Source organism: Tamandua tetradactyla, chromosome 16, assembly GCF_023851605.1.
Source record: "Tamandua tetradactyla isolate mTamTet1 chromosome 16, mTamTet1.pri, whole genome shotgun sequence".
NCBI classification, from domain to species: domain Eukaryota; kingdom Metazoa; phylum Chordata; class Mammalia; order Pilosa; family Myrmecophagidae; genus Tamandua; species Tamandua tetradactyla.
In genome coordinates this window covers 18,042,448-18,060,602 of record NC_135342.1, presented here as the reverse complement: position 1 = coordinate 18,060,602, position 18,155 = coordinate 18,042,448, and the positions used below count along the sequence as shown (strand labels likewise).

The window sequence follows — 18,155 nt, the reverse complement described above, 5'->3', positions numbered from 1 at the left end:
GCTGCTTTCAAGATCCTCTCTTTCTCTTTGACCTCTGACATTCTAACTAGTAAGTGTCTTGGAGAACGCCTGTTTGGGTCTGTTCTCTTTGGGGTGCGCTGCACTTCTTGGATCTGTAATTTTAGGTCTTTCATAAGAGTTGGGAAATTTTCAGTGATAATTTCTTCCATTAGTTTTTCTCCTCCTTTTCCCTTCTCTTCTCCTTCTGGGACACCCACAACACATATATTTGTGCGCTTCATATTGTCATTCAGTTCCCTGATCCCCTGTTCAAATTTTTCCATTCTTTTCCCTGTAGTTTCTGTTTCTTTTTGGAATTCGGATGTTTCATCCTCCAATTCACTAATTCTAGCTTCTGTCTCTTTAAATCTACCATTGTAGGTATCCATTGTTTTTTCCATCTTTTCTACTTTGTCCTTTACTCCCATAAGTTCTGTGATTTGTGTTTTCAGTTTTTCTATTTCTTCTTTTTGTTCAGCCCATGTCTTCTTCATGTCCTCCCTCAATTTATTGATTTGGTTTTTGAAGAGCTTTTCCATTTCTGTTCGTATATTCAGCATTAGTTGTCTCAGGTCCTGTATCTCATTTGAACTATTGGTTTATTCCTTGAATGGGCCATATCTTCAATTTTCCGAACGTGATCCGTTATCTTTTGCTGGCGTCTGGGCATTTAATCAGATTTCCCTGGGTGTGGGCCCCAGCAGGTTGGAAGATTTTTCTGTGAAATCTCTGGGCTCTGTTTTTCTTATCCTGCCCAGTAGGTGGCGCTCTGACACTCGTCTGTCTGCGGGTCCCACCAGTAAAAGATGCTGTGGCTCCTTTAACTTTGGAAAACTCTCGCTGTAGGGGAGGGTCGCCAGCCGAAGCGGCTTGGGGGATTGCCAGTCCGAATCTCCCCGCTGGCCCGGGAATCCGCGTGTGGGGAGGGTCGCCGGCCTCCGCGGCTTGGGGGAGCGCCTCTCTGAATTTTCCAGCTGGCCCGGGGTGCCAAGCATGGCGGGGGGGGGGCGCCGGCCGCCGTGGCTTGGGGGAGTGCCTATCGACCGTTCCCAGCCGGACCCGGAAGCACGTGTTTGGAAAGGACCCTGGTTGCCGGTCTCCGTGGCTTGGGGGATCTCTGATCCAATTCTTCCAGCTGGTCTGGGGGGGTCGCGTGTGTGTGGGGGGCTGCCAGCCGCCGCGGCTTGAGGGAAACGCCTGTCCAATTTTCCCAGCCGCCCGGGGAAGGAGGGAGGGAGGAACTCCGGCTGCCTGCCGCCCCGGCCCGGGGAAGCTCGTGCCCCTCGGTGATCTCACCGCAGCGGGTTCTCCCAGCCAGTCAGCCGTTCCAGAATGGGGTACGCTGTCTTCTTGGTCTCTGTCGTGGCTCCGGGAGCTGTTCTGTACCATTTCTACTTCCCTAGTAGCTGTTCTGGAGGAGGAACTAAGACCCGTGCGTCTTACTAAGCCGCCATCTTCTCCGGAAGTCCCCTCCCTCATTTCTGAAGGATAATTTTGCTGGACAAAAAATTAAGGGCCAGTGGGTTTTTTATTTCAGTACCTTAAATATGTGACACCACTGCCTTCTTGCCTCCATTAATTCTGATGAGAAATCGACATTTGGTATTATTGAGGATCCCGTCTATGTGATATTTGCTTTTCTTCAGAATTCTCTTTGTCTTTGGCACTTGACATTTTGATTAGTATGTGTCTTGAAGTAGGTTTATTAAGGTTAATTCTGTTTGGATTATGTTGTGCTTCTTGGGCATGTATATTTGTCTTTCATAACAGTTGAGAAATCATCAGTCATCATTTCCTCAAGTATTCTTTCTGCCCTCTTTTCCTTCCTTTTTGTTCACACATTGACTTCTTACTATCCTTTAGCTCAATGTCTGTATTTATTTCTATCTGTATTTTCCTTTAGCTCCTTGAATTGATTTAGGAGGCTTGATTGTTTATCTTTGATTAGCTATTTCCTCTAAAGTTTTAATTTGTTCCCTTGAATGAGCCATTTCTTCATGTTTCTTTGTATGGCTTATGATCTGTTAATTAGGGGTGATATCCTAGGGAGTGCAGTATTATTGGAAGGTTTCTGTCCTGGTACAGAAGATTGGGTCCGAGTTCAGAGCCTCTTGCCACCACCTTTGGAGATGATTCTCCTTCCCCAGAAGTTAGGTGACCCCAGTTAGTTCTCCACCTCTGATGCATATGCAGATTTATTCACCTCTGAGGTGTGGCCCTCCTCATGTCTGAGATGGGCTTGCTGCTAAGCTTGATTGTGTGGGGTTTGTGGGTTTGGAGGCCTGTTGAGTGTTGACCTCCATCCTGTCTATCCCTGCAGAAGAAGGACCCAGCCCAGTTCCTGCAGGTACATGGCCGAGCTTGCAAGGTGCACCTGGATTCTGCAGTTGCCCTGGCTGCTGAGAGCCCCGTTAACATGTAAGCCTCCATTTGAGGGAACAGAATCATGGCTATGATTGAGGGGTGGGGCTCAGGAAGGACCAGGGGTTGTGCAGAGTTAGAGCAGAAGCCCTGGGGTTTGGGCAGACTTTTGGGGACTTGGAGGCCTGCATGTGAAGGGGACTGTCCTGGAGGCTGAGGAGAGCAGCTGGGGTTGGGATAGAGGGCCCATAGTAGCAGTGGAGAACTCTGAAGACAATAGGTGGTAGAGCCAGGTCTAGAGGCCTCAAGGAAGCAAGGAGTAGGTTCCCAGAGAGGAATGTTTTCAGGGTAGCTGTGACTCAGCAAGTGGCCCCTAGGACTTGGTTCTAGTTCCCTGCATTTATTGGTCCTGAGAAATGGGGTCCCAGTTTCCGCAGGGCCAGCCTAAGGGCCGATCTTTTCTAGATTTCAGGAGTTTAAATGTGTAGCTGGGTTAGGGTGAGGGTGGGAGCCATGGCATGGGGATTGGAGTAGCTAAAGTGCAGGGAACAGACACTCTGTCCTCCGGAAGGGGATCCTGAGTGCCTTGCTTCCCTGCCTTCCTCCCCCCCTGCTTTAGGATGCCCTGGCAGGGGGATACCAACAACATGATTGACCGCTTCGACGTCCGTGCCCACCTGGATCACATCCCCGATTACACTCCCCCACTGCTCACCACCATGTAAGCTGCCTCCCCAAAAAGAGGTGCCAGGCAGACTGTCAGAGCCAGCAGTACCCTTTGCTTCACAAGCCCTTGCCTGCCTGTCACCTTCCAGGGAAGGAGGTGTGAAGGAGGGGAGGAGCCTGCTCCCTTGGGGAAACCGAGGCTCCAAGAGGCATCCCACCCTCTCCAGGAAGGGCCTGAGCCAGGCGCTTCATTCCTCACCCTGTTGGCTTGGGGTGGGGTCTCCCCGTTCTCTCTGGGCTAAGGATCTTGACCCTCCCCCTTCCATAAGCTCCCCAGAACAGGAGTCAGACGAGCGGAAATGTAACTACGAACGCTACCGAGGCCTGGTGCAGAACGACTTTGCTGGCAGTGAGTGTGATCTGGGGGCAGCAGTTGGCAGTGGGGGTTGGGGATCCCTGAAGACCAGAAGGACGAATTTGGGAAGAAAATTTTCATCCAAGTACTTTCCACTCAAGGGCTTTGGGTTCTGATCCCAGCCCTGCTATGGGCTGTATCTATCCACATTTCTTCCCTCTCAGGGCCCCTGTCTTTGTAGTCGTTAGAGGATATATCTGCTCATTTAGATACTCCTGCCAAGGTCCCTTCCACATTCTATGCCCTCTGACTTTGTGGTCTCTTTTTTTTCTTAAAAAAATAGGGGAAATCACAAGAACACATTGTTTTTCCTTTGCGTGTTTTTCCCTGATTGCATGGATCATAGAATATCGGCCCTGAAGAGGAAATTTTTCCATGTTTTGAGCAAGTGTTTTTCAATTTACCAAGTGTTTCTGTACATCCAGTATTTTTCACTAAGCACAAAGTTATCAGCCATTTTCATTTCATACTTGAAAAACGGAGGTTCAGAGAGACTTCTGCCTCTTGGCTTGCCCCATGAGGCTTGGACCCTGACAATCCTGGGCTTTTTGGCTTCTCTTGCCTCACTACATGTGTTCAACAAGCCCTCATGGTAGGAAAAGCTGGGCAGGAAAAGATTTACTAGTCTTTTAACCCCTTGCCCGAGGAGCTGAGATTCTCACCCAGGTCTGAGCCAGAACCATGACCTTAAGCACTGTCACCCCCTGATGGGAAGCTCCTAACTCACCTACTGAGAAGGATTTGAGGCTCCCCTTCCCACCATTTCCCTGTGGAATCACGGGAAGGAGGGGATTCTCTGCTAGCTTTGTGCACACACAAGCTGGTGGTCACGACCTTTCTCCCAGAAAACAGTGATCATAATGCTTTCTGCCCTGTGGGGTGGTTGGGAGGGTTTGGTGAAGTCAGTGGTGTAAAGCTCTGGTACCAAGCCTGGCACACGGCCAGACTTCTCTAGTTGACTGCTTTCTTAGACAGATAGTTTTAGATCTCTAAAATCAGAGATTGCAAAAATTCTGGCAATCGTTGAGGCCCTGGAATCAGGGAAATTCATCATCATTAATCCTTTTGATTTTGCAATTACCTGAGGCCACGCCAATCCTTGCAGGTAGAGCCAGGGTTTCCTTGTATTTTGTCTGATGCAATATTCATTCCTTCCCACAAACAATTACTGAGCCCCTATGGTGTGTCAGGGCTTGTTCTGGGATCAGTGGTCTCGTAAGGGAGAGGACAGTGGCTACATAATCACATGAGCAGGTGGTTAATTACAAACCATGGAGAACAGAGTATTCTTGAGAAAAATAGGACAGAGGTACTTGGCCAAGACTGGATTGGGTGGCCAGCTTCCAGGCAGAGAGAACAGCACATGCAGAGGTCTGTGCAGGAAGGAGCCAGCCTCCCTGGAGGAGCAGGGAGAAGGCCCATGTGGCTATAGCAGACAGAGCTCTGGTGATAATGGGGTCGGTGCAGCCACCTCTCAGGCTTTTTAGCTTATGGGTAGGGATTGGAATGTCACCACTTGGCTTGCTCAGCCCATCACTCGCCTCAGAGAGCAGGGCTGGGGCCCATGGCTTGTCAGACTGGCTTACAGCTCATTGCAGGGTGATCAGCAAAGGCTCCTATATGTTGTTGAGTACCCCATGTGTGGTGTTGTGGGTAGAGGAGGTCCCAGAGTGCTGCAAACCACATTTCATTTAAACTGAGCCACAGCACAGCGCAGAGTGGAATGGCTGGTGGGGGTCTGTGCGACATCCCATGCACAGGAGCAGGTGTGCACTCTGTCCGGCCTTGTACCTCAACAGCCATCCGTTTTACAGAAAAGGAACCTGAGGCATAGAGAGGTTAAATCACTTTTTCAAGGTTACATGGCGAGTAAGTGGTATAGCCAGACCTCTACTGTGGTTGTTTGTATTCCTACCACATGGTTTGTAACTCTCTTGGCACCTCCATCCTCAGCTGCACTTGGGTTGCACCCACCCTACTACCCACCCCCCTCATTCTGGTATTCCCTCCACCCCCTGAGTTCCGCATGTCCCCAACCCCTCTGACCACCACGTTTTGCCTTGCTGCAGTCTCAGAGGAGCAGTGCCTGTACCAAATCTACATTGACGAGTTGTATGGAGGCCTTCAGAGACCCAGTGAAGATGAGAAGAAGAAGTAAGTTGCTGTCTGTGGTGTGTTGGGCTAAGGGAGCCAAGAGGGCTGTGGGCGCCACCAGAGCCTAATTCATCCTGTCCTGCTTTTGTCTCCCAGAGTGAAGGACAATGGCAGACACACAGTAGGTGCTAAGTTAGTGAATGTTTAGATAAAGGAAGCAGGGTCCAGAGGGCTAGGGTTTGCTGGAGGTTGTGCATTATGGTTTTCAGCTTGTGGAGTGGTGGGATGTGCAGTTGTGAGAGCAAGCAATGTGGTGAGACATCCTGGAATTGAATTCTGATGGTAAGGTCTGAATGGGACCAGCAGGAGTTTCCTGCTTGAAGTCATGAGGATTGCAGGAGACTGAGCTTCTAAAGCACTTGTCTTGCTACCTGATGTGTCAGGTGCTTACAGTCAGCAGTAGCTCATGTCACCATGGAGAGGGCCTTCGTAAAGTTGAAGCCTGTCCCTTGAGGCATGGCTGGATACCCCTGGGGCCTTACCCTGGAGCAGTCTCTGGGGCAGGGACATCCCTGACCCACTGTCTCCAAAGGGTAGCTTCTCTTCTCAATCCTTGTCTGGCTAGGCTTGCTGTCCTGTCTCCCAGGGCCTGCTTGCCCTCTTCCAGGGAAATCATTTCAGTGGCTCTGACTTGGGGCTGGGAACCTTCCTCAGTGACTCCTCCCTAAGGCTGTGGTGGTTTCCTCCTTGATGATTCTAAGCACCCACGTACCTCCATCTGAAGATTTTTCATGTGACTGATGGAGCTTCTTGAAGAATGATTCTTGCCATGAGCTCAGTTTCCAGAACAAGACCTAGCCCTGGGGAGACCTCAGGGAATATCGACTAAATTAATTCAGCAGCTAATGTTCCCGGTGCCCCAACTCTGTTCCCAGCAAAGCTGAGGATGCATCATTGCCCAAGATAACTCTGGGCATTGGAGCTGGGACCCAGAGAAAAGGGGAGGAGCTGGCAAGCAGGTGGAAGCAGAGGCACTAGGCTGAGGGGAGGTGTATGCTGGATCCTGAGGTGAAAGCTCAGTGCATGGGGCCTTGGGGAAGGTGCAGTGAGTTTCCAGGATAGGCGCTGAGGTTCCAGTCTGTCTGCCGCCCTCTTTTCCATGGCACTGTCCTGGCTGATGGAATCCCCTTCCCAGGCTGGCAGAGAAAAAGGCTTCCATTGGCTACACCTACGAGGACAGCACGGTGGCTGAGGTAGAGAAGGTGGTGGAGAAGCCAGAGGAGGAGGAGTCACCTGCAGAGGAGGAGAGCAACTCGGACGAAGATGAGGTCATCCCCGACATCGGTGGGGTCCCCTCTCTGCCCTCCCCACCCCCAGTCCCAGGACATCGTTTTTGTGTCCCGTCCCTCACCCTGTGTGGGGTGCCCCATGACTCCGTGCCCTGTCTTTCTTCCTCCCCTGCTCCAGGGCACACCGGCCTCCTGCCGCCCTCCCTGCCTACCCCATGACCTTCTTTTTCCCTTCCTCTGTCTCTGCCCCTCTCTGTGTCTCTTTTTCTCATTTCTAGGACATGGTTTTTGTGATATTTTCCCCACCAAGGTTTTGACTCTGTTCTCTTCTGCTTGGGTGGACCTCCCTCTGTCTCTTCTCTTTCTCTTCTGGAAAGCAAGCATCCATCTATTGATAGCCATCATCTGTTCCTTCCCCTCTGCCAGTCGCCCCTACTTAAACATCCACCGACTAGGCTGTCCATCTGTCTCTCTGTCCTTTCTCTCATCTGGCTCTCACTCATTCGTTTTCACCCTACTCATACTTGGTCAGAGCACTAGCTTTGTGTCCACCCAGCCTGTCTTCCACTCAGGCATTCTGCAGTCGGCTCCTCAACACATGTGCACCACATCCCTACCTCCACCCACCTGAATCGTCAGGCCCCCACCATTTGTTCCCTCACGCTTTCACTTGCTCCCCCACCTCATCTCACCCCTGGTCCATCAGCTGTTGTGCTCTCTCTCCTTTGGGCTAAGCCCTGTGCCGGCCTTGGGGACACCGAGGTGAGCCAGGCTGATGCTGTCCTTCCCTGAAGCTGCCTTCAGGCTGGTGGGCATCCCCTTCCCCCTTCCCAAGCCCCACCTTTGCCCCACCTCCTGGGGCACTGTCCTCTTTCCCTTGACCTTGCATCTTGGCTTCGGCCCCTGACAGCCTTTCTCTTGGTGCAGACGTGGAGGTGGACGTGGATGAATTGAACCAGGAACAGGTGTCAGATCTCAACAAACAGGCAACCACCTATGGCATGGCTGATGGCGACTTTGTCAGGTGGGGGCCTGCCCACTGCTGCCCTCCTTATCCCCTGGCCCCCCACCCCCACCCTTGCTTTTCTTTATTGTTACCATTGCTAACAGCCACCCTGTTCTTGGGCACTCAGGTGTCTGACGCCACACCACACTTCTCACACATGTATGCTCGAGCCCAGGGGTGTGGGGCATTTGTGGCCCATTTCACCTCTGCAGAAACTGAGGCTGCAGCCAGAATTACCTGCTTGGCTCAGCATGAGCAGTCATACCTCTCAGGCCTGAAACTCCTGGTTCCTGGGCTGGTGGACAGCGCCCCCTAGTGGGAAGCTTCATTCATTCCATCACTCCCTAAGCAAATGCTTGTCGATCTTACCGTGTGCTGCCTGAGCTGAGCTCTTGACCCACAAGCTCACATAGAACAGGTCCAGCTAACAGAACAGCAAGGCAGAAATTGAGGAAAGCCCAGTCAGAGCCCAGCCCCCCTCTGCCCAGAACCCTCCCATGGTTCCTACCACGCTCAGGAGGCGCCCGTGGCCTCTCCTTGGCCCACATGCTCTATCCTCTGTGTCTGTTCCCTGCCCCTTTCTGGCCAGCCTTGTCCCAGAGCCTCTTCACTTTTCAAGCACTCTTCAGGCTTCCTGCTCTGTCTGCCACTCTGCTGTTCTCTGTCTGCTGACCCCACTGTCTCCTCAGGTTCCCTTTCTCGATGTGGCCTCCTTGACTACCCTGTTGAAAACTGTAACCTCTGCCAGTTGCCCAAGTCTTTCTTCCCTCCATGCCTTATTTTACTTATCAAGAATATCACCATCTAACATACTGGGCTTTTTTTTTTTTTGCTTTGTTCATTGTCTTATCTTTTCCTGCTAGAATATAAGCCCATGAGGGGAAGGATTTTTGTTTTTCTCAATGCTGAATCCCCCACACCTAAAATAGCACCTGACATAGAGTAGATGTTCAATAAGTTGTTATTAAGTGAGTGAAAGTGACCCAGGGCTGGCATGGGCTCTCTCACCTCCTTTGATGACTCTGCTTGTGACCTCCCCCTCCTCCACCCTGGTGAACCTTCCTCCACCATGACCTTCATCCCCATCCCAGGATGCTCCGGAAAGACAAGGAGGAGGCAGAAGCTATCAAACATGCCAAGGCCCTTGAAGAGGAGAAAGCCATGTATTCGGTGAGAGCTGGGCTGAGGTCTCGGTATGTGATGGCAGTGGCATGCCTCAGGGATGGTACACCCTCACCAGCCTGTCACTCCCTGCCCCCCATGCCCCTAGGGCCGTCGCTCCCGGCGCCAGCGGAGAGAGTTTCGGGAGAAGAGGCTGAGGGGCCGCAAGATCAGCCCGCCCAGGTAGGGCTCTGAGGAACCTGGGGAGTGGGGCCAGGGCCTCAGGGTCCAGTTTGACTCCTTGGAGGCAGACTTGCTGCTCAAGAAGAGTCCTCCTGGTGGGACAGTGGATGACACAAGTAAAGGTTTGAGGGAGGAGTGGCCTTGCAGGGCGTGTGGACCCTTTCCTTGCAGGCCACTCCCTTTACCCCCCAGGTGGCCCTGTGTTCCCCCTGGAGCCAGTAGGGAGAATGGGTGGGATGTTAACAGGGAGGAGTCGAGACAGAGTTGAGGGGCACTGATCTGCAGTTTTGCTGCTTCCTCCTCTCAGTTTTGGCAGATGACTCTCCTGTTCTGAATGTCATTTTCCTCCTTTTGAAAATGGGGCACTGCCACATGCCAGGAGAAATAGGTGTCTTGCCTGCCCCTGAGGAAGGTGGGAAGGGCCCAGCCTGGGTCGGGAGGCCTCGAGGCGAGTTTCCTCCTGCTGCAAGCTTTCTGTTGAAGGAGAGTAGGAAGAGTTGCTGGGAGGCTGTGGTGACATGGCATGGGTGTGGGGTCTGGAGAGTATGTGTTCGAGAATATCACGCTTCTCACTACCACGCAGGGCACAGGGTTGTAGAGCATAGGCTCTGGAGCCAGGCTGTCTGGTTTGAGTCGTGGCTTCTTTGTTTTTGAGCTTTGTGACCCTGGGCTGGGGACTTTAGCTCTCTGGGCCTCTGTTTCCTCGGCTGTTTCCTCGCCGAGACTGCGAAGAAGGCCTTGTTGCTGTGGGTCCAAATGGATCCAGGCTGTCGTTTTGGGAAGGGGGCTGAGGTTTGGGCTTTAAACAGATCTGAGGCAAGTTAGGCCAAGGAGTCAAGGGAGGGTGCTGTCACTGTGCCTGATGCCCAGCCTTGGAGCCTCAGGTTGGGAGGCTGAACTCAATTCCGTGCCTGCCGCAGATCTCAAGGGCTCACTTGTCCCCACCCATTTTTCTCTCCATAGCTATGCCCGCCGAGACAGCCCCACCTACGACCCCTATAAGCGGTGAGTCCCCGGAGCCCAGGGGGAAGCAGCCAGAGACCCCCCTGCTGAAGGGATGGGGGTGGGGAGGCAGACAGGAGGCCCCTTGCTTGGCTGCCCCAAGATGTTAGACTGGGTGTTGTGCACTGGGGTGCCTTAGCACTTGGTCTCAGCTGTGGGTCTGAATTATGTTTCTGCTTTCCAGATTGTCAACCTGTTTTCCAATTCTGTTTCTTTTCTCTAAATTTGAGCCTCCTTTTAAAGTTTTATTTTATTTTTTCTAATTTTAAATGTAGTGTAGTCTTGTTGTAACATAATCAAACATGGTAGAAATCAGAAGTCCCTTGCAATATCAACTCCCAGAGATAATCAGGGGGAAGCAGTAGGTCCAGAGCACCCACCCATGCATGCTTCTTGGGTGCTAAAGTGCGTGGGTGGTCAGGGCTGGTGTGCTAAGGGTGCCCAGACCTCAGTCTGGCCCCAGTTCCCCTCATCTAAACTCTGTGACCTTGGGAAGGGGGCTGGGCCTTTCTGAACCCTATCTCCCTCTTCACAATAGGGGTGAAGATAGTACCTGCCTGGTGGGGCTGTTGTGAGCTTAGGGGAAAGAGAATGGAGAACTTGAAAAATGTCTGGCACAGTGCCTAGGAGATGTTAGTAATATCAAGTGATTTTTTTTTCTTCTATAAAAATGTTGTACCACATTTAATATGTAATCTACTTTTTCTCCCACTTGATAAAGTGAGGAAAACGTTCCATGTTAAATCAGTAGATTTACTCATCTCTTTTTTATTCTTAATACATTGTTGAAATATAATTCCCATACTGTTGCTCATCAGTTTTTTTTGTTTTGTTTTATTTTTTGGGTACAAGGTTTGGGAATCGAACCCGGGCCTCCCGCATGGAAGGCGAGCATTCTGCCATGCACCCTCATCTGTTTTTTTTTTTTTTCCCCTTTTTTAAAGAAAATTTTATAGTGATAACATATATACAATATAAGATTGCCCTTTTTAACCACTTTTGGTGTACAATTCATTGACATTAATTACATCACAATGTTGTGCTACCATCACCACCACCAATTACCAAGACCTTCCATCACTTTAAACAGAAACTATACCCATTAAGCATTAATAATCCTAATTCTTTGTAATAGGTATCAGATCTTTTGTCATCTGTTTTAATAGCCACATAAAATCATACAATTTTCTCTCATTTCCTTATTTTGAAAAGGTTTGGTTGTCATGAATCAAGTACTTATGAAGACCTGGGTCTCTGTTCTTTAGCTTTGTCCGTCTGTGCCGGTTCTCTCAGGGCTCTCAGCTGTGTGTTCTTTTGTCCTATATTTCTGTCTTGGGGGGCAGATTTGGCCTGGGTGATTGAGCTGCCTCCTACCTGCTCTGTAGGTCGCCTTCGGAATCCAGCTCTGAGTCCCGTTCCCGTTCCCGCTCCCCGACCCCGGGCCGTGAGGAGAAGATCACATTCATTACCAGCTTTGGGGGCAGTGATGAGGAGGCAGCTGCAGCGGCAGCGGCAGCAGCTGCATCAGGGGCCGCCACAGGGAAGCCCCCTGCACCTACCCAGCCTGGCGGCCCCACACCAGGACGTAATGCCGGCGCCCGGTCGGTAACGCTCATGCCACCTGCCCTATGCCCCGGCCACCTCAGGGGGGACCCGGGGCAGTGGGGGGCTGCTGCCCAGGACTGTGCTGACTAGCCCTCTGTACCCCGCCTGCAGCCGCCGTTCCTCCTCCTCTTCCTCCTCTGCCTCGAGGACCTCCAGCTCCCGCTCCAGCTCTCGCTCCAGCTCCCGCTCCCGCCGTGGCGGGGGCTACTACCGCTCCAGCCGCCATGCACGCTCCCGTTCTCGGTCCTGGTCCCGTTCCCGTTCCCGTTCCCGTCGCTATTCACGGTCCCGCAGTCGTGGCCGGCGCCACTCGGGTGGGGGCTCCCGTGATGGACACCGCTATTCCCGCTCCCCTGCCCGGCGTGGTGGCTATGGACCCCGACACAGAAGCAGGTGTGTGTAGGTGGGGTGGGCCAAGGGATGGGCACGGGCTCTCATCTTGGGGAGGTCAGGCTCTCAAGGAGGAAACTTGGCCATCCTACCCAATGTACACCCAGTCTGAGAGGAGAGGCGTCATCTCAGCCCTTTCTCAGGATGCTTATGACTTGAGGAGAGGTACCTATCCATACAGAGAGCTTGCCAGTGGGGTGGAACCCAGCCACTGTTCTCAGGAGTTGGCAGGGGAAACTGGGCATCTCTTCCTTTGGGACTTGTGCTCTTATGGAGTGGCTTGGTCTCTGCACTTGGGGACTCCCAGGCTCAGGGTGTTTTGTAGATACCATGAGAGACTCAGATCCTTGAGGCTGAGGAACTTGGTGGGAAGAGTTTTTGAGCATGTGTGAGTAGTCAGAGAAGTGGGCAGAAAAGAAAAGCCAAGGGCACCCTTTGTGGGGAGAGGAGATGAGCACTGATGACTGGTTGGAAAGAAAATTCTTGGGGGCTGTAGCCATCCCCTTCCCATGCCCTTCCCTGGTGGGGTTGAGGTGAAGCATGGGTCAGTGGATAAAAACCCTGATAACGGAGCAAACTTCCTGGACCTATGTTCTGGCCTCGCTAGTGAACTCTTCATGCCTTGTTTCTCCATCTGTACAGCAGAGATAATTGTAGTATCCCCTTCATCGAGTTGTGAGAGTGCAACAAGTGAATGCATGGAAAGTGCTTAGGACAGGGCTTGGCACCTGTTCAGCACCGTTACTGTCGTCGACATGACATGATTGTCTGTGTTGTGCACATGGACCACAGTGTCAGCAACCCGCAGGCTGGGCAGGTACAACAAGGATTTCCAGTGGATGCTGGGGACCTGGAAGCACATATCACAGCTAATGGAGTAGGTGGCTGCTCAGTGGCAGACCTAGGGTTGCTCCATCTTCCAGATTCTCAAGAGAAGTTGGGAGATTGGATTTTTCAAGGATAACCCTTGTTTTCTCAATATTGACAACAAACTTGAATTACACAGAAACCCAAGACAGCCCAAACCAAATCAGTGTTTGGCTGGGTTTGGTGTGACCTAGGTTTGGCTTTCCACTTCACAGCGGAGTGACCCGACCCAGGATGACAATAGGAGAAAGACTGGGGGAGGGAGGTGGGGTCCAATCCCATTTCAAATGCCAGCCTGAGAGTAAGCCTTGATTGAGAGTTGGGCGTGGCATACATAGTAGGCACAGACCAGCCAGGTCCCACCCTCTGAAAGTTCACTACTCAGAGGAGTCAATACCCAGGCGTCTGGTTGAGTGAGAAGTGAAGCTGGGTCAGGGGCAATGAACAGTGCAAGGAATCTGTTCAGAGCAGCTGTTCCTTCCTGACCCATAGGCTGCTGACACTGTGATCCATGAACACAGTACAGCCCTTGCAGAATTGGATGAGAGGGCAGTCTGAAATCAGAAGTCTGAGGGAGCAAGCTCTGGAGATTTCTGAGGGAGAGTAGCAAGAAGGAGGCCTTGTAGGTCATCAGAACTGGCGATTTGGAGCCAGGGAAGGGGTGTGCGGTGGGTAGGGGCCCTTGATCCTCACTGCCCTGCTCCTACCCGCCCTGCTGTATTCCCAGGAGTCGCTCTCGCTCAGGGGACCGGTACAGGCGGGGTGGCCGGGGACCCCGGCACCACAGCAGTAGCCGTAGCCGCAGCAGCTGGTCCCTCAGCCCATCGCGCAGTCGCAGCCTGACTCGGAGCCACAGTCGAAGTCACAGCCACAGCCGGAGCCATAGCCGCAGCCGGAGCCGCAGCCAGAGTCACTCACCATCGCCCCCAAGGGAGAAGCTGGCTAGGCCGGCGGCGTCCCCTGCTGTGGGCGAGAAGCTGAAAAAGTGAGCAGGGACAGGTCTTGGGGAAGAGGGTTGTCGGCCTTAGGTGGGCCCCGTGGCCCCATGTGAACTGCTAAATACACCACTAGGGGACATGGCCCTACCCTGGCAGTCTGAGGGACACAGCCATGTCCTGTGGGATCTGAGGTGTTATGACCTTGTCTGTCTAGCCCGAGGGCCATGCTGAGGTTGTGTAGGGTTGAAAGTGGTAGCTGCTCTTTACTTCATCCAGCTGTGCCCTCTACCCCTCTCCCACCCAGGACTGAACCTGCTGCTGGTAAAGAGACAGGAGCTGCCAAAGTCAGTAAGAATTTGGAACTCGCCCGTCTAACTCCCGCCAGCAGCAGTACCCGAGAGCTGGGCCCGGTGGGCCTGCAGGGGGGCCCGGGTGGCCTGGGAGAGCTAGCCCCAGGGGTCAAGGGGGTGTTGGGAGGGGTCTGTTCCCATGAATATCCTGCCCCATTCCCCTCCTTATCTTACATCAGGGATTCAGCTGTCCTGAGCATCCAGACCATTGGGGCGAGTGTCCACAGCTGTCCCTCCCCCCCATAGTTCCCCCACAAATCCCAAGCTCTTGGATGAGGTGGGTGGTTGAAGCTCCGGAAACCCACCCCCCGCCCCCCGTCTCTTCTCCCCCTTCCCCAGCCCAAGCTGACGCCGCAGGAGAAGCTGAAGCTGAGGATGCAGAAGGCACTGAACAGACAGTGTATGTTCTGCCGTCTGTCCCTCTAGATTTTCCCAGCTCTTCCTCAGTCAATGGGAGCAAGTTGAAGACCCAGCCTGGCCTTGGAGGCCCTGTTCTTTCCTAGTGGAGGCTAGGAGCTGGGGAGGCAGCACTTTGGGGGAGGAATGGATTTGCATTCACCTCTGCCCCCAGGGCCTTGGCCCATCTGGTTGACCTCTCTGAACTCAGCTGCTTTGTCTGGGAAGCAGGGCTCTCAAGGGCACCCCCTCAGCTACCCTGTCCCTTCTTCCCTCTAGTCAAGGCGGATAAGAAGGCAGCTCAGGAGAAGATGATCCAGCAGGAGCATGAGCGGCAGGTAAGGGGTGGGCTTGAGGGGTTGGGGATCAGGTGGGGTGCTTTACCCAGCCATGTCCTCACTGCTATCTCTGCCACAGGAGCGGGAAGATGAGCTTCGTGCCATGGCCCGCAAGATCCGTATGAAGTAAGATTGTCCCCCTGCTTCTGTCATCTCTGTCATGGCCACTACCTCTCTTCACGCTGGGCTGCCCTGCCCCACACCTCCTGTACCCCCTATCACCCTGCTTCCTCTTGAGCCCTGCCCAAGCATTCACCTGGCCTTCATAGTTGTGTAGTCTCCCCTTCCTTGATTTCCTTCCTCCATCCCCAGTCCCAACTTTCTCCCAGTTCTTCCAGCCTCCAAACTCAGACCACCTTACAGTCTCTTCTCTAGGTACTTGCCTGCTTCCCCCCCTCACTTCACTGGGGAAGTATCCTCCCTGACCATCCTGTCCACACCCCCATCTTCATGATGTTTGTGGAGGTAAATGGGAGCTTATTCGAGGCCCTCTATCCTCCAGCCCTACCTTATTTTTCTTCATAGCACCACCTCCCTCTGGTGTAGTGTTTCCTGTTTGTTCACTTATTTGTATCCCCTGCTGAAATGTCAGGGGCTGGCTGTTGTGTTCCTGCTGGGGCCACATCACCTAGAACACTTAGTTGGCACTCAATAAATGTTTGCTGAATGGCTGAACTCAAGCCAGTCTTGGCACAGGTTCTGGGCCCATGCTGGGGAGGCAGGCGCTTTCTCCTTTCCCTTCTGCTTTCCTTTATCTTCAGTGTTGGGTGGCTGTCAGGGATTTAGGGCTTGGAGGCAGATAGACTTGGGATCCAATCCCAGCCCTACCTCTCTGACCATGTGGCCCTGAGCGGGTCCTTACCCTCTAGGAGCCTCACTTATTTATTCCTCTTTGAAGTGGAGAAGGTTTGCAGTGTGACTTCATGTGCAGTCTTGTGGTCAGTTCCCGTGGGGCTGCAGCCCACCCAGGGTTATGGGCAGCATTGGAGGCTGTAGTAGTGGTTGGTGGGGCGGTGAATCATGCAGCTCAGAGGCTTGGCCCTGGAACCTATTGGTTGCTTCTGTTCTGCCCCACATATGCTGCGAGTTCTCAGACAAGCAGCTTAACCTCTCTTTCCTCTGGGAGATGGCACCTGCCCCTGTGCTGTTTGTTTGGAGAGTTTTTTGGGCTCCTACTGTACAGCTCTCAGCCTGGCACTTAGGAAGGTGTGATGCCTGGAAGCTGCTATTGTCACCGTTTTTGGCGTGCACATTGCATGTCAGGCATCAGGGTACCTACTGTGTGTTTCCATCAGGAGGTGGTAGTATGGAGAGTCAGATCTAGGGTCTGATTTCATGGCTGTGCCACCCACCAGCCTTCGGACTTAGTTTACTTGCCTATTAAATGGATGTGGAAGAGTTTTCCTACCTCATAGCCTGGGAGAATTCACCAAGAAATGGGCCAGGCACTGAGAAGGCCCCCCCAATAATTGTAGCCATTGGGATGGTTAGCCCTGTCCATTCTGACAAAGGCCAATTAACCATTTAGTGTATGCTCCAACACTGTACTCTGAGCTGTGACAGTAGTGATGGAAACATCTGAGGTTCCGACTCTGCCTGGGGTTCCCTCTCTGTGCCACGGGGTCCTCACTTCCATACAGGGAGGGGAGTAGCCCTGACCCCCTGGGTTCATTCTTCTGCCTGGTCTGGCCACCCTCCTGGAGTTCAGTGTCCCTGGTGGATGCTCACCCCTTGCTCTTGGGGCTCTCCTCTTCCCTCCTGTAGGGAGCGGGAACGCCGGGAGAAGGAGAGAGAAGAATGGGAACGGCAGTATAGCCGCCAGAGCCGCTCACCCTCGCCCCGTTACAGTAAGTGTCTTCACAGCCATTTGACTGGGAGAGCCAGGCTGTTCCCCGGGCATTAAAAAACCAAACAAAACAGGGAGACTAAAAGATCGTGGGGCATTTTCCATTCTGGCCTTCCATAAAGATGTACATACATGTGCTGTGATTGCTTCAGTCTCAGGGTAACTAGGGAAACTATTAACAAATACTCATTCCCAGTATGTTGGGCTGGGAAGGCCAAGCTTCCACATTTCTGGTGCTGTCCTCCTTCCATCCTGTCAGTGGACTCTGGAAGTAGATGTGTAGTCTTAATTGGAAATAACACCAGAAATCTAACCTTGAGGTGCCCACTCTGGGTCAGGGAAAAGCCTGCAGGCATTTGCTTTGTGTCACTGCCCTCCTTTTCCTTCCAGGCCGAGAATACAGCTCTTCCCGACGGTGAGGAAGCCCTCCCTCCCCTGGGAAATCAGGGTTATCCTTTGGAGGATGACCCCAGCCCTGATTACTCCCCAACCCCCTACACTCCCCCTACAGAAACATTTTTCCCCTTGGGAAACATTCCTACCGTCCTTCTCCAGCTCTGATGGCTGAAGCTCCAGTAGCCCCCAAGCCTGTTGGGGGTGTATGGTGGGGCAGGGACTTCCTGTCCCACTCATGTACCTTTCCCCTTTCTCTCCAGGCGCTCACGGTCCCGCTCCCGGAGCCCCCATTATCGCCATTAGGCAGAAGAGTGGGGTTGGGGACTGAGGAGGTGGGGTGGGGTTCAAGCTGTGATGCTGCTGGTTTTATCTCTGGTAAAATAAAGTCAAATGTTATTTAATTCCCTTCATCTGGCCTCAGTGTCATCTGTGTTGCCAGTGCCCAGCAGCCACAAGGTCAGCTGGGCAGAGGTCAGCATTGGTGGTATGGGAAATCTTGCCCAGGGCTGCCATCCCAAGGGAACAAAACAGCTGGACATTCAAATGGCAGCTGCTTGTCCTTCGGGGTCTGTGGCCATTTCCTGAGGCCTGCTTTGAAGGCAGGGGTACAGTCAAGGTGGGAAGGGGCCTCCACCTGCCTGCAGGTATAGACAGGGGTGCTGGCTTTGTGCCAAGTGTTTGGAGGATGGGCAGACACTCTGCCCAGGGGCCTCTGGTGACAGGTCCAGGCCTCTCCCCGCCCTCGCCTCAGCCCCTGCCCTGGCCTCGCCCACACTGGGAACCGGGAACACGGCTTTCTGTGCCAGTCCTGCTGGGCCCCAGGCACTGGGGGCTGGCCTTTCCCCTTACCCC

At 52.9% G+C, this 18,155-nt stretch overlaps 1 protein-coding gene across 3 annotated transcripts in view; it reads left to right on the top strand.

Annotated features, from left to right (window-relative positions):
* The window catches only part of CLASRP (CLK4 associating serine/arginine rich protein), a 50,413-nt gene extending 32,421 nt beyond the window's left edge, over window positions 1-17,992 (top strand). The window contains exons 3-21 of one of the 3 annotated variants that reach the window (XM_077131470.1): window positions 2,321-2,418; window positions 2,981-3,082; window positions 3,357-3,436; window positions 5,512-5,596; window positions 6,732-6,880; window positions 7,753-7,849; window positions 8,923-9,001; window positions 9,102-9,175; window positions 10,139-10,180; window positions 11,563-11,778; window positions 11,894-12,175; window positions 13,767-14,024; window positions 14,282-14,321; window positions 14,667-14,727; window positions 15,003-15,061; window positions 15,141-15,187; window positions 16,826-16,908; window positions 17,298-17,322; window positions 17,564-17,992. In XM_077131470.1, coding sequence (XP_076987585.1) covers window positions 2,321-2,418; window positions 2,981-3,082; window positions 3,357-3,436; window positions 5,512-5,596; window positions 6,732-6,880; window positions 7,753-7,849; window positions 8,923-9,001; window positions 9,102-9,175; window positions 10,139-10,180; window positions 11,563-11,778; window positions 11,894-12,175; window positions 13,767-14,024; window positions 14,282-14,321; window positions 14,667-14,727; window positions 15,003-15,061; window positions 15,141-15,187; window positions 16,826-16,908; window positions 17,298-17,322; window positions 17,564-17,606 — 1,920 coding nt within the window. In that variant the 3' untranslated portion in view covers window positions 17,607-17,992. Of the gene's footprint in view, window positions 1-2,320; window positions 2,419-2,980; window positions 3,083-3,356; window positions 3,437-5,511; window positions 5,597-6,731; window positions 6,881-7,752; window positions 7,850-8,922; window positions 9,002-9,101; window positions 9,176-10,138; window positions 10,181-11,562; window positions 11,779-11,893; window positions 12,176-13,766; window positions 14,025-14,281; window positions 14,326-14,666; window positions 14,728-15,002; window positions 15,062-15,140; window positions 15,188-16,825; window positions 16,909-17,297; window positions 17,323-17,563 lie in introns of those variants that run through there. The other 2 variants (XR_013163402.1, XR_013163403.1) reach the window with 2 other exon arrangements.
* The last annotated feature ends 163 nt before the right edge of the window (window positions 17,993-18,155 follow it).